The 13,854-nt window shown below is 39.5% G+C and overlaps 1 protein-coding gene across 2 annotated transcripts in view; it reads right to left on the bottom strand.

Moving 5' to 3' along the window:
- gukh (NHS actin remodeling regulator GUK-holder) overlaps nucleotides 1–13,854 on the bottom strand; it is a 108,582-nt gene that overhangs the window by 8,769 nt on the left and 85,959 nt on the right. For both annotated transcript variants that reach the window (XM_086910402.1, XM_086910403.1), the window contains exons 3-9: nucleotides 13,204–13,370; nucleotides 12,367–12,567; nucleotides 11,751–11,996; nucleotides 11,402–11,668; nucleotides 10,509–10,956; nucleotides 9,371–10,229; nucleotides 8,495–8,788 (exon numbers count right to left, since the gene is read on the bottom strand). In XM_086910402.1, coding sequence (XP_086766528.1) covers nucleotides 8,495–8,788; nucleotides 9,371–10,229; nucleotides 10,509–10,956; nucleotides 11,402–11,668; nucleotides 11,751–11,996; nucleotides 12,367–12,567; nucleotides 13,204–13,370 — 2,482 coding nt within the window. The remainder of the gene's footprint in view (nucleotides 1–8,494; nucleotides 8,789–9,370; nucleotides 10,230–10,508; nucleotides 10,957–11,401; nucleotides 11,669–11,750; nucleotides 11,997–12,366; nucleotides 12,568–13,203; nucleotides 13,371–13,854) is intronic.

The following is a 13,854-nucleotide window of genomic DNA, read 5'->3' as shown; positions in this document are numbered from 1 at the left end:
TCACGTGCAACTTTTTTGTAACTCAATACGCTCGGATGTGTAAAAAGAAAAATAGAAAGGTATATGCACACATATGAAGAAGATGTATAGTAACCTAATCTAATCTAGGACAAGATGGGCATAAATTCCAGCTGGTGAACTGCCCGCAAAGTACATGTATATTCCGCTTGATTTCTTACAATTTCTTTTTTTTCTTTGTTTTCCTATTAGGTTACCATCTCTTTGAGGAGTCTTTTTTTTTTTTTTTTTTTTAGTGACCGTTGCTTTCGAACAGATGGCTGTCATTATATAATTGTTAAAAAATTTTTTAAAAAAATGTAACAATGGGTATTAATCGGACGATACCTTGGGAACATAGCACCTCTCAAATATTAGAAATCGTTTACTTTAATCTTTATTCGTTTCTAAATTTAATAAATATTAGCTATTTACACACGATTGGACGGAATATGATATTTAAAGAATCATTTTCATTTTTTTAATCGATATATGGTCGATTGAGAATCATAATAGTTCGATTCGAGAAAAAAATGAATGTAATTTAAAGCTAATAGAATATTCAAATTGAAAAATATGTATTTTTTTTTTAATAATATTAATTTATTATAATTATGACTTATGTTATTATAATTCTCATCCGCCATACATATCAATTTATCATAATAATATCATCATCATAATAATATCAATTTAGAAATAATTGCTGAGATTAATGATACATTTGATTAAAAATTTGCAATATTTCGATTAGTCTCGTTTCAAATCAAGAATATATTTCAACGTGACAATCGTTTAAAAATCGCACTCTTATATATAAATATAATTTCCATTTAACTATTTTTTATTTTCCTTCCCAATTTAATCCCTCTCTATAAAATCATATTAATCCTATTCCAGAATTCCTCTGGCCACAAATTTTCCGATTAATTAACAATCGTTTTTTTTTCCCTCTCTGATCTTCGTATCATAGAAATACGTGAATTCCAGTTAGATATTTGTACAAATTAGTCATAGATCACTCGACGTGACTCAGCCCAGTACTTATAAATCACGTGCAAGCGAATAAAAAAAAGAAAGAAAAAAGAACACAAGGACGACAGATAACGCGTAATTAATCGCGTATTGCGCTAATTGGAATTTTGAAAGGGCGATGAAAATTTCCCTTATTTACAAATACGATACGATTCGCAACATCATCGAACAGCTGTTCTCATTTTTTATCCTCCCCCTCCTCCCCTATATATCGCGACACGTTTCACTTTTTCAGCAACGGCGATGATTTATGACGAGACGATTATCAAGAACGCGAAACGATACAGCGAACCATGAATCATTTCTTTTCTTCGATGCGCACTGCGGGATATCGTTATATAGAATTTTTCATTCTGTATCGTCGTCTTTGTAGCGTGGAAGAAGAAAAAGATGGCACGAAAAATTCTTCAAATATATTTAATTCGAATTTTAATGCGCATATATTCAAGACTAAGTCTCTGAAAATGAGTTACGTAATTCAAGTTATAAACTAAATGAAAATTAATGAAATAATTATTCGGTTGATTTGTCAATTGCAAGCACAAGTAACAAAGTGACTCTTGAATTGGATAAATCATTTTTCTTGATTCTGAATCCTCCAATGTGAGAAAATATTTTTCAAGCATTAGTGTTTAAGATTTTTTTTCTGATTTTTTTTTTTTTTTTTGTTTTTAAATATACGATAAGTATATCTTTTTGAAGAAATATTGAAGGATATTTTATTGTGGAATAAGAAAGAGACAAAAATGGAAAATGGAAAGTATGAAATATACAAAATGAGTTTATCAAAAAATTGCTCGAAGGCAGTCTGAAAGTGTGATCGCTGTTAAAAGAGCAAAAAAAGGTCAGATAAAATTTTAATTATTTTAAATTATTAAATTTCTTTCACTTTCTTTTTTTTTTTTTTTTTTTTTGAGATGGTGTATCTTCAATTAAAACATTATGTAAGAATTAAGATGAGGAAAACGATACTTTGAAAATAATTGTAAAATCTTCATTGCGATTGAATTGTGCTTTATAATGCAAACATAATACGTTTCAAAGTAACTCTTGAGGTCTTGGAATTTAGAGAAGAAAACACGATATTTCCAAGAAATCGGATATAGTAATCCTAATAGAATAGTGAAAGGACAGAATTAGGACAAAAGTATCACGAAACTTTCCATCGCCGATTAGACTTGCCATTGAATCAAATAAATTACTTTAAACATATAAATTAGTCGGTTATCAAGTGACAGAAATATGTATATATCACATGATTAGTAATTCCACTACTGCAAGTTACATTACGTGACCTATGGCTATCTCTCATGACGTAACTCGAAAAATAATCAAGCAATGAACTGATTATAAATCATGAAAGCTATAAAATCACACTTATGTCGCACAATTTGTCAACCTTTGTCTTGATATTTCTATTTAAAACGGATATCTTTTTCTATTGTAGTGTATATAACATTGAATATAAATGATCAGAAAAAGGAAACTCTAAAGTTGGTATTTGTTTTTTGAATTTTTTGTTACTATTAAATACACGTAATAATAACGTAAATTAAACTATTTTTAGAAAAAAATAGGTACATTCGTTTTTCTGTAAATCATGTTTAATTATTATTTAATAAATTTCATGCTATGTTAATTAGTTATTCGAAAGGTAAAGATTAATTAATTTTATTTTTTGAAAAATTTTTTCCAAAAACTAAAGGATAAATCAATAAATAAATAAAGTTCATCAATTTGACTTTTCTTCGACTTAATTATCATTGAATCATTACCTTTTTAAATATGTCTATTTAAGATATATTTTAAAAATATTTTTTTAATACAATTTAATAAATATCATTTTATTTCTTACTTCTCTTTTTCAGAAAATTTTTCAATTTATAGATGAATCTCGTAGTTTGTAAGAATAGTGTGTGTGAAAAAAATCTTTTCGTTGAAATTTTTATAAATAATTTCTAGATATGGCAATCAAATTTTATGAGATTAATAAAAATATGATAAATATTTAAAACAACAACACTATTACGCATATAATCTTCGATACGTAATTTAAACTCTCAACTTGAAAGGCTAATAATAATCGAATGAATATTGAATAATGATATAAAACGAATATATGTTTAAGTGATCAATAAATAATCAAACTTCGAATTAATTTCTAGACTTAATGTATTAAGTCTAAAAAATTAAAACGTTCAAATGTTAGAAAATAAATGTTACCATTGTTATCAAATTTAATCGATAAATGAATTTAAAAAAAAAAATGGATTATTAGGTTTATGAAAGTGACGTATAAATACGTTGTCCTCGCCACGTTATTATCATTATTACATTTTTCATTGTTTGTTCTTTTGTACAAAAATTGTTCGTGAAATAGAAGAAATGAACAAGAAATAGTGAAAATAATATAATATAAATTGAAATAATATAAATTGAAATGTTGAAATAAAGTAAATTGCTAACTAAAATTTGCATTTATCAATTATGAGTCGTTATATGTTTAGAAATGACATATAATTGTCATTTCTAAATTATAAATTCAAAAAGTCACAGGCATAACTCGACACACGTGAAATTTCGTAAACCTATTTGGTGGACATTAATCAATTCATTGATTGCAAATCGTTTTATTCGTGTTTATATTCGTTGTCAAGAATGGACATGTTTCATAACACGAGAGTGAGATTGTTGATTGTGCTCGATATACAAGCAAATAATACGATTATTACATATGTGTACATTTGCTCGATTGACACGTGTTTTGATTATTTTAAATTAGATCTTGTGAAAGAATATATATAGTTCTTTTCCATTCGAATGTAATTCTGTTTCTCAAAAATTCTTATTCGAGTATAATAAATTATATAATTTGATTTCACGTTAGAAAAAGAAAAATTTAGAAGAAAATTATACGATAAAATGGAGGATATATTTGACAATATCATAATATTTTACAAATTGTTTAATAAAAATTAATTTTAGAGAAATAAATTACTCTTTAAAACTTTTCTCTTTAAATTAGAATTTGCGATTTGAAAGAAGGATTATATATCGTTTACTCTTTACTCTTATACTGTTTATCAGTATTGTATTTTTTTTACGAGTATGCAAATATTGAGGAAAGAAATAGTTAAAAATTTTTTAATTAATTTCTTCGATTTCTTTCAGAATCTATATTTAATTTCTAAGATAATGTAAGTGTTAATCTATGCATATTGTGCTGAATAGCGAATTTAATATTATTATATAAGGATAATATTGCGTGATATTTCATCGCCAATTTTAATTACTAACAAACTACGCAGTTGACACGAATAACGAAGCAAAACGAGCTGTTGAAAAGCCAAATACCATCAATTTTAAAAACAATAAAGTAAAATCGAAACGAATCAGAAAATCAATTTTTTGATAAAATATTTTAAATATACATTCTACATCTCGTTCTTAGATACGATGAAAAAGGGATTAAAAATAAAGGGGCCTGATCTATCATGAAACTATCATCTCTAAACTTTTCCACTTATTCTTGGAAATAAATTCCAACGACACGAAACATTTATCAAAGAATAATATCTATCTATCTCCAATCATAAAAATTGAAAGAAAAAAAAAAAAAAAAAGAAAATTAAATCAAAAAAAAAAAAATCAATAAAGAAAAATTTCACATTCCCTATCAAAATCAAAAACCAAAAGAAAAAAAAAGCACAGCAACAATTAATCCTGTTGATGATCCTGTTGATTTTTATTCCTTCAAATTTTATTTTTCCAACAAACAAAATTTTACATAAATATATAACACCGAGACGAGAAAGAAACTCAAAATAACAAATTCTTTCGCCTAGAAAGAAACATTCCAATAATATAAAAAAAAAAAAAAAAAAAAAAGAGAGAAAGAAAAACAAAAAGGAGCAAAGAATTCAAAAGTGTTAGAAATAAAAAAAAAAAGAAGAAGAAAAAGAACTGACTTACGGTGTCGTCTGGTCGCAATAAAAAGAAGGTGCCTCGCCAACATATCGGGATGCAACTGTAATTCCCCCGCCGACTGTCAAATCTAGAATACCAACGAGCTCCTCTCACGATCGAATCTCTCTCACAGGCTATCGAAGCCGGCGACCGCCTGTCTAGCGACAAGGTTTCCTCTTCGCAGCTAGACAGATAACCGCGTTATCATCGCCACACGCTAAAAAAGCGAATTTCTTCCCCCCTCGCGGCTCAACCAATTCACGCGCGAAGATCTCTAACAACTTCCTGAATCGCTTCGTTCCTCCACGAACAACGATATATCTCTACGTACATCTAAACGTCCATTGATAAACTGTTTCTTCGATCTCTCTACCGCGACTCGATGCCATGCGACCGAGATCCCTTTTTTTATTAACCCGTCGCGAAATAGATTTTTGCGTCACGGTTAAATAAATTTGATCGACGATCAAACGTTGTTAGTGTTCGTATTAGGGAGGGATAAAGGCGGTGTCGCAAGATGGGGGGAAAATTACGTCACCACGAAATACGACGATGAAAAAGTTTCCAATTGTTGGTTGGAAACCGAGGGAGTTGGTGGAGAGGGTTGAGAAAAAGGGGGTGGTGGGAAAAATTCGCGCGAGACTGAAGAAAGAACGGAGCTAACTGAGGGCTGCGGCATCCGTTCGAAAGTATTTGAATCGAAACCGCGGGAAGGGAGGGAATTTTGTTTATCTGGATCTGGAATTATCGGGCGGGATAAACATCGCGTCTGATGCAACTCGGTTAGTTATTGAGCCAGCGGCTAATGATGCTGATAAGGGCTAACAAAGTGAGGCTTCATTGGGGGCTCCCTGCTGGACTTTTCCAGCTTTTATCGGCGTCTTCGTCGCCCCAACTGCTCGCTTTATTGCACGCCTCGGTTCAATACGCCGGCCAAGATTTCCTATTTACCTCCCTCTTCTTCGCTTCACAATTTCTTTGTGGCTAATGTGTGGCGACGGGTTGAAAAGGATTGGTTCTTTCTTTTTTCAGATTCGTTGGGGGATGTAAATTTCTTCGATTCACCTGATCATCGAATGATCGTAGAGAGGGTAATTTTTTTGGTAATACGATATTTTCGTATTCGTAATTTAAGTAATATTTTTGCGAAAGGATATTTTTCAACGTTGCAACTCTATTTTTGATTTTGACAATACTTTGTGATAATGGAATTGCAAATTGTGATGTACAAAACTCCTTAACTCTTGTCATCGATTCGATCAAATTCTTCCGCTATTAAAATACTTTTTTTTTATAGCGCGAGGAAGAACACAGAAATCGTTACCGATATTTCCTATTTGTTTGATTTTTCTCGTCGCAAATTAACGAAATTAAAAATTCTCTCCTTCCCAAAAAAATTAGAAGAATTTTTGCAGCAATAAACGATTATGAAAATCGGGATTGAAAAAGCACGTTCGTCTTGTGGAGCGAATCGTGATAGAGAGAGAAAGAGAGGAATCCGTTCACGATAAAACGCTGGTAAATATTTTTCATCGAGCGACAGGGTGTAATCGGGCTGCCGGTCGAAGAAAAATGGCAAATTCATAGCTCGTTAAAGACGGAGGAACTGATGGTAACGCGTTATCTATTAACCTTGCGAAAGGCATGCGCATTCACATTTGCAGAAGAAGAGCGGCCGGCAAGCCTTATCGACGAAACTATTGAACTCTGAAATATTCCGTAGGCCGTAAAACGCGACAACAGACGATTGAATTTCGCGTTTATCGTTTCGCAACGTTACCGTTTAGGGGCAGCTGCCGACAGATCGTACAACGAACGCAGCGATACAAGGGAAACGTGACTTTTCTATCGTGCGTATGTATATATGTACGGAAAAACATTGTTCGATCTCGTTATCGTGGCCGTAGAACGGATCGTTTGCCCTCATTAATTTCCAACCAATGACGACAACCCTCCCGTTATAACGGACGATCCACGAGCGCGAACGCCACGTCTTTACGATAACTTGGACGTCCACTACTTTTGTTCCTCCTCGTCGGTCCTTGATCAGATCTCCCGCCGATCGATCTATTTATTGCTTATGACGCCCTCGCCTCGTTAATTATCTAACCCGCGCTTTACGTAATCATCTGTATATCGCGCGGGAAGGAAGAGAATCGAGGATGCGACGAGAGTGTTATATTTTAGGGGAACAAGTTTCGGCATTTTTCTTCCTTTTTTTTTTTCTCTGGTGAAAAAGGTGTGAAAAGAATTTGAATTGATTAATTTGAAATAATATTTTTAAAAAATAAAAAACCGTGCTATTATCTTCATCTGCTCTCTGTATCTATTACAGCTTTAATATATATAAGTACGTGTAGTATCACAGGTGGAAAAAAAGAAAAAAAAAAAAAAAAAACTTTCAAACTAACTTCTTACGGTGGGAATGATATACCGTGAAGAAAGACTATACGCGATGCAGTACAACTTTTTCGCGAAAAGATAGAATTATCATGGGCGAATTTTCTCAGCAATCACCAAATTTCGGTGTCGTTCCCGGAATATTTGAGCACCCTGGCGGGTTCGATGTCGGTGGGTCTGGGCCTGGGGCTTTTGCCAACGTTCGCGACGGGGATCGAGATGGTCACGTTCATGTCGAAGTTCACGTTGGCATCGAGGGGAGGTTCGGGGCTGGAGATCGTTTCGGGATAATTGATCCTCTCCTTCAACAACTCCTCCTGCAACTCCTCCGAGGGGGTTCTGCAAATCTTGGACGATTTCTCCCCGTTACCGGAAAACTTCTTGATAAACATTATCGGGCTGTTCGCCATCCGATAACTCTCGCTCCGTTTCACTTTCCTCTCGTTGTCTACGCTCCTACCTCTGAACGTGTCCAGCCTCTTCGAGGCGTTATCGGCCCCGAAATCCGGCTGCTCGATCGTCAAACGATCGTCCCCCCTCCTCGACGACCACCCCGACTCGTCGTCGACGGCCGATTTCTCCCCGTTCCTCGACCAATTCTCTCGCGTCTCCTCCCCAACCTCCAACCTCGTCGTCTTTCTGGAAAAGTTGGGCGTGTCCAGGTCGGACACCAACAACTTCCTATTCAACTTCGGGGTGGCGCCACCCTCGCTCGGATTTCTCGGGCGGAGGAGGGCCGATCTGTCGAGATCGAGCCGCGAATTCGTGGCGCATCCGTTCGCAACATTTTCCTTCCGGGAGGGGAGAGGTGCAAGGTCGGGAGAAAGATCGTCGTTCTCCTTCTCCCCTGACCTGCTCTCCTCCACCGTTTTCTCGCAAGGTTTCGTCTTACTTTTGTTAGGATCTGGTTGCAGGAGGTCTCTGTCGGGAGCCGGTCGACAGCCGCTCCTGGCCGAAAGCAACGGACTCTCGTCGGCGATCAGAGATGGCGGGCTCGACTTGTCGTTAACACGTGGATTCGTCGCATCTAATCTAGCGGCAGTGCAGCCGGTGCAGTGACGATCGTCAGTGCTCGTGCCAGAAGCCTTCGTCTTACCTTCGTCCTCCTGCACGTTGACGTAAGCCCCGCGCACTTGCCGGTGGGCCGTGGTGGGGCTCGTTGGGCCGACCACGGTCGTCGGGGTTCTCACGTAATCCGGGCTGGCTGCCCGCTCGGGACTTCTCGCTGCCCTGATGATCACCTTGCCTAATTGGGGCGACGTGGGCGGCGTGGATCTGCTCGTCGCGCCGTCCACCGTGTCGTTGCTCCTCGTCACTGCTCGAACGTTAGGGGTCGCGCGGTGGAGCAGGGGGGATGGGCTGGGCGACGCGCCCTCCCTCACGAACGGACCTGTAAACGTCGGACGGATTTTGTAAACGTTTTTTTTTTTTTTTAAATGAAGCTTGGAAGACGCTTGAAAAATTGATGGTGATGGAATCGTGTGCACTACGAAATCTAAATGTATCCTGCTCTTTTATTCGGAAGAATATTCTTTTTGCGCGAAAGAGGTTGGAAAATGGAGCAAAAGTCATTACAAAATTTCGTATTTAAAAAATGGTTCGATATTATCGTTATCGTTACAATTGCTATTGCGTTGCGCAGCGTGAAGATATTAATTTCAATGTTTTAAATTAATTAATCGTGGAAAAGTTATAAATACGAATGAAAATTATTTTTTAATTAAAAGTTAAAAGTATAAGTACAGATACGCGTGATCTCGTAGAAGGAAATTTTACAAGAGAACAGAGATTCGTTCAAACGAATCAATTTTCGAGCAATTTTCTCCAAAAAAAAAAAAAAAAAAAAAAAGGAGAATAAGAAGAATAAGGATACGATCTGGCTGTAACCATTTTTTGAATCCCCTCGTAGCACGACACGATCAATCGAGGATCACCAGCAACGATGCATCGCCTCCGACGCAATCACACGCACCTGGATTGAACGTAGTGTGCGCCCCCTTCCTCCTCTTCAAGCTGTCCGACGAGTAAACGACTTTGCCCTCCGAGTCCAACGTGACCCTGGCACCCTGCCTCTTCCTCTCCAAAGACGAGTCCGGCTTCTTCGGCAACTCGCTCAGGCTCACGTATTCCGCGTCCTTCTTGAATATATCCGAATTGGCATAGGTGACGGGGGAACGGGCGTTCGACGGCGAATCCTGGTGCCGCTTGTCGTTGTTGTTTCTCACGTCGGCTATGGTTACATAGTCGCCGGAGTCTCCCCCGCCCCCCTGATGATCCTGCACGCCGCTCTTCAACGCGTGCTTTCTCCCCGGAAGCACGCCACGAAGCTTGCCCAGCACGCCGCTCAACGGGCTGATCTTGTTCGCCTGGTGGCCGACCATCGTCGTGCTACACTGCTTCTCGCTGCTAGGCGAGGGCAACACCTGGATCGTCGCGTACAGGTTCTTGTCCTGGCCGTTGATCACCTCCATCTTCGAGGTGCCGACCGTGGCCGACATCAGCACCGATCCGCCGCTTTGAAGATCCCCCTTCCTCCCCCCCTCCGCCTTTTTACTCGTCTCCGTCGCGCGGTGGTGGTGGTGCTGTTGCTCGTCGTCCGAGCCGGGCGGCGTGATCACGCACATGGACGGTATACGGCTAGTGTTGATCGCGGTCTTCGAACGGATCCTCTCGATCCTCTCGCAACCCTCGAGATCGCTCGACTCGGAGTACTCGAATTCGGAGCACGATCTTCCGGTGCAGGCGGGGCTCGAGGCCGATTCCACGGGGGACGACGAGGTGTTGTGCCCGCTGTCCGGCGACTCGCCGCCATTTTGATTCGGCCCGTGAACCTGTCCAACCACGACGTATTCCCCTTAGTTTTTCGCCGATTTTCAAGAATCAAGAATTCGATCGAGGCGATATTTAAAATCGTTTAAGAAATCGAAAACGATTTCTTACCAATCGGAAAGGATCTTCTCCTCGATCGATTTCCAATTATTGACCATTTGCACTCGTGTTTATACATTTTTTATTTATATATATATATGTATATTTATTAATGTAAATATGTAAGAATGAAATGCAGGATGGCGAGTGCAAATCGGTTAATATCGTTTAAGAACATGTACCATAGCGACAACGGTTAGGCTAGATTTCCTTTCTGGCGGAGGCGGCGCCATTAAAGCTGTACAAACTGTGCCCGCGGAGCTGGTGGTCGTCGACGTGGACCCCCTTCCGAACAGTTCGTACTCGTTCTCGATGATGGGCGAGGTAGGATCGGAGCTGACATCGTTCGACTTCATCAACGGACACTGGGGGACGGGATCCTCCTCCCTCAGCGTTTTCAACCCTGAGTCCACGTGGAACGAGGTGTAATAACCCTCTGTGTCGCAGGAATACACGGACGATGTCTCGCCGTCGTCCGAGAACGGCACCACGGCGATATCCTGTATGATGTCCGGGGTCAACGTGCCCTCGGATGTCACGGAGGACGAGGTGGACGTGTCTCGCCCTTTGAAACGTCTCACGTGACTCAATGACGTCGATGATGTTCCGATCGAGGCTGTCGTCGTCGATCTGCGCGACACACAAACATTTTGTTAAAGAGGATAGCAAAATTCAAGTACATCCTCGAGAATGAATGTCCACTTATTTGATAATACCGTCTTATCTTTTATTTATTTGTCTATCTAAAGAAAAGAAGAGTACGTGTAATGACACTTGAGAAACATTAATTGCACGTTACGTTATGTTACAGCGAAATGTTGAATTTTTAAAATTCTAAGAAGAAGAGACGAAAATTAATCGTTTTAAAATGAACAATTTCGTAGAAACGTTCAATTAACTATTTTTCTTCGTCCCCAAACATTTATAATCTTTATAAATCGTGTACAAAAATTTGATACAAAAAAAAAAAAAAACTTTCGTTTCTCCTTTTTCCCTTAATCAAAGAAAATCCTAAACACGAACGGCTACGATTAAAACTAAATCGCTCGATTTCCGTGGTCGAGCCTCGTCATACCTCGGCTGATGCGTGGTGGTGGTCGTCTCGCTTCCGATACTCGCCCTTCCGCTTTCGGAGGATGCGCTCCAGTTTCCAGAGCTGGAATGAGGCGGCTCGTCCCTGCTTCCTCCCTTTCGTCTTTCCCTCCTTTGGGCCGCGCTTTCGCGCAATTTCACGCTCGGTTGTCTCTCGCCGCTCGGCACGGATACAGCTATGCTCGAGGTGCTCTTCCCGCTCGAGCTCGACGAGCTCGGCTTCCTCTCGTGAGACTTGTCCTTCCTGCGCCTGCCCATTCGCATCATTTCTCGTATTATAACGTATCGTATTATAAATAATCGTCTCCTCCATCTCGATCCTTTCCGCTCACCTCTCTGTCCCCTCCTGCTGTTGCTCCTGCTGCTGCTGTTGTTGCTGTTGCTGCTGTTGCTGACTCGATTTCGGGCTGATCAGTTTCAATCTGGACATACCCCACGCCTTCAACGTGTTGAAGTGAGACTTCTTCTCCGCGGGCGAGTCCTTCTTCGACGAACCCAATATGTCCGTGCTCGCTGATCGATGAGCTCTCGATCCCATGTTCGATATCGTCTCCTCCGCCTCCTCTCCCGTCGTTTCTCTAGAAACGGGTAAAAAAGAACGATAGGATTCTCGTTGGATACAGGCGAGATATAACCTATTTAATCACGTCGGATTATGATCAAACGTACGATTAATCCCTTCGAGGACGATCTCTCCATAAGGGATCGAAGATATGATTATGTCGAGTAATGTAAAATTCGAGTTTTTTATTTTTTAGCTTTATCATTAGAAGATTTCGCGAAAAGTTAATAGAAAATATGTAGGATATATATTAAAAGTCTTAAAATTGTTTATAATTTGATCTATAAATATCTTGTTGAAAAGAATTTAATAATTTTTCCCGTCTCGATCGAAAATTTGAGATTCGGCCTGGTTCGATAATAAAATCGCAAAAACGTGCGACTCACCCTCCTATAGCCTGTCGAATTTCCTTCTGATCGGTACCAGCGATCGTGTTTCGTCTCTTTCCTCTGGGCCTTCGAGGCCGGGATCGTCTCTTCACCGCTGTCTCCTGGCTCTCCGGCCCGGACAGCAGAGATCTTCTCCTCGTCGACATTCTCTCGAATCCTTTTCCGCTTACGTCCACCGCCACGATTTCCGCCGGGAATCTGGCACAAGAAGCACGTCGGTTTTAGCAACGAAAGGGAAGGGCGAAAGATTTCCGATGAATTTTTTAACGTTCCCTAAAACTTCACGCCGTTCAAGAAGGAAAGATTTTAAGATTCAAGATCTAATCGCTCGAACTTCTCGAAACTCGAATTTAAAATTAAGAAGAATCGAAACTCTGAGAGAAAATAAAGAATTTATTTTTCGCGGAATGGAAGATTAAAATTCGAATTCATAAATTGAGACTTTGATTTACATACTTTCGATTCTCTCATAAGTCAAACTGAAAATTTAAAGGATAAGTCAAATCCATTTCGTAAGTAGCAGAAAGATTTATCTTCAAAAATCGAAGTAGAAACTGTTAAAAACTGTCTAAAACAGAGGATTTGGGTATTAAAAGAGTAACTAATCAAAAATCTCGAATAAAGTTACTCCTCTTTTCCTATAATCATCCTATAATTATTTACAATTATTATTATTTCGAACAACAAATTATCCAACTATTAACTTCAACTATTAAAATTTTTCCTTCAATCTTCCTTTCCTTTCGAACCTTAAAAAAACCTCGATCTATAAAATCTCCATCGAATCATCGGTATCTCTCGACCAACGAAAGAGAGGAAGAAGAGATCTCTTACTTGAGAGCGATGGCTTGAACCTGCTCCTCGGGGCTGGGAAGCTTGTGATCGACGGCGTCGTCGGTCGTCGTATCTCCCAGGATCCTGGACATGCAATCGGGTGGCACTGTAACGTCCCCGAGCGCCTCGGTGGACGTCCATCTTCGCAGATCCTCGATAGCGGCCGGCTGCAACCACACGAGTCACGCGTCAGCACTCGAAAACCCTTCTCTCCCCCCTAGGCAAAAGGACGAGCGAATCTATCCCCGCGTTATTGGAACGGCGCTACCGTCGCCTCCTCCTCCTCCTCCTCTTCCTCGTTGGAGGAAACTTGACGCTGCGGCGAAAAGCGAGCGACGTTGTTCTACGCGCTGCGTGGGCACACGCATTGTCGGATGTCACCTCGTGACCAACCGGCTTTCACGCACGGAATACGGAACGGATTGTGTTTCAGGCAGGGCCCTTTTCTAACTAAGAGATGCGCCAACGCGTTTCAAACCAGGTGAAAATGGATCGACCGATTTTTTTCCTCCTTCCGCGAACCGGCTCCGCGGCTTACCACCGAAACCCTCGTTTCTTCAACCCTCCCCCGGTGTATAAAGTGTGAGTGTCAGATGTATCGGCTTTCGAAAAAATTAGGTCGGGTTGCGCTGTAACACGTTCGCGAATTTT

The sequence above is a fragment of the Apis florea genome, unplaced genomic scaffold (genome assembly GCF_048593485.1).
Source record: "Apis florea isolate Af1SG1 unplaced genomic scaffold, ASM4859348v1 contig_3170_pilon, whole genome shotgun sequence".
Lineage (NCBI taxonomy): Eukaryota > Metazoa > Arthropoda > Insecta > Hymenoptera > Apidae > Apis > Apis florea.
This window is presented reverse-complemented; position numbering and strand designations above follow the sequence as displayed.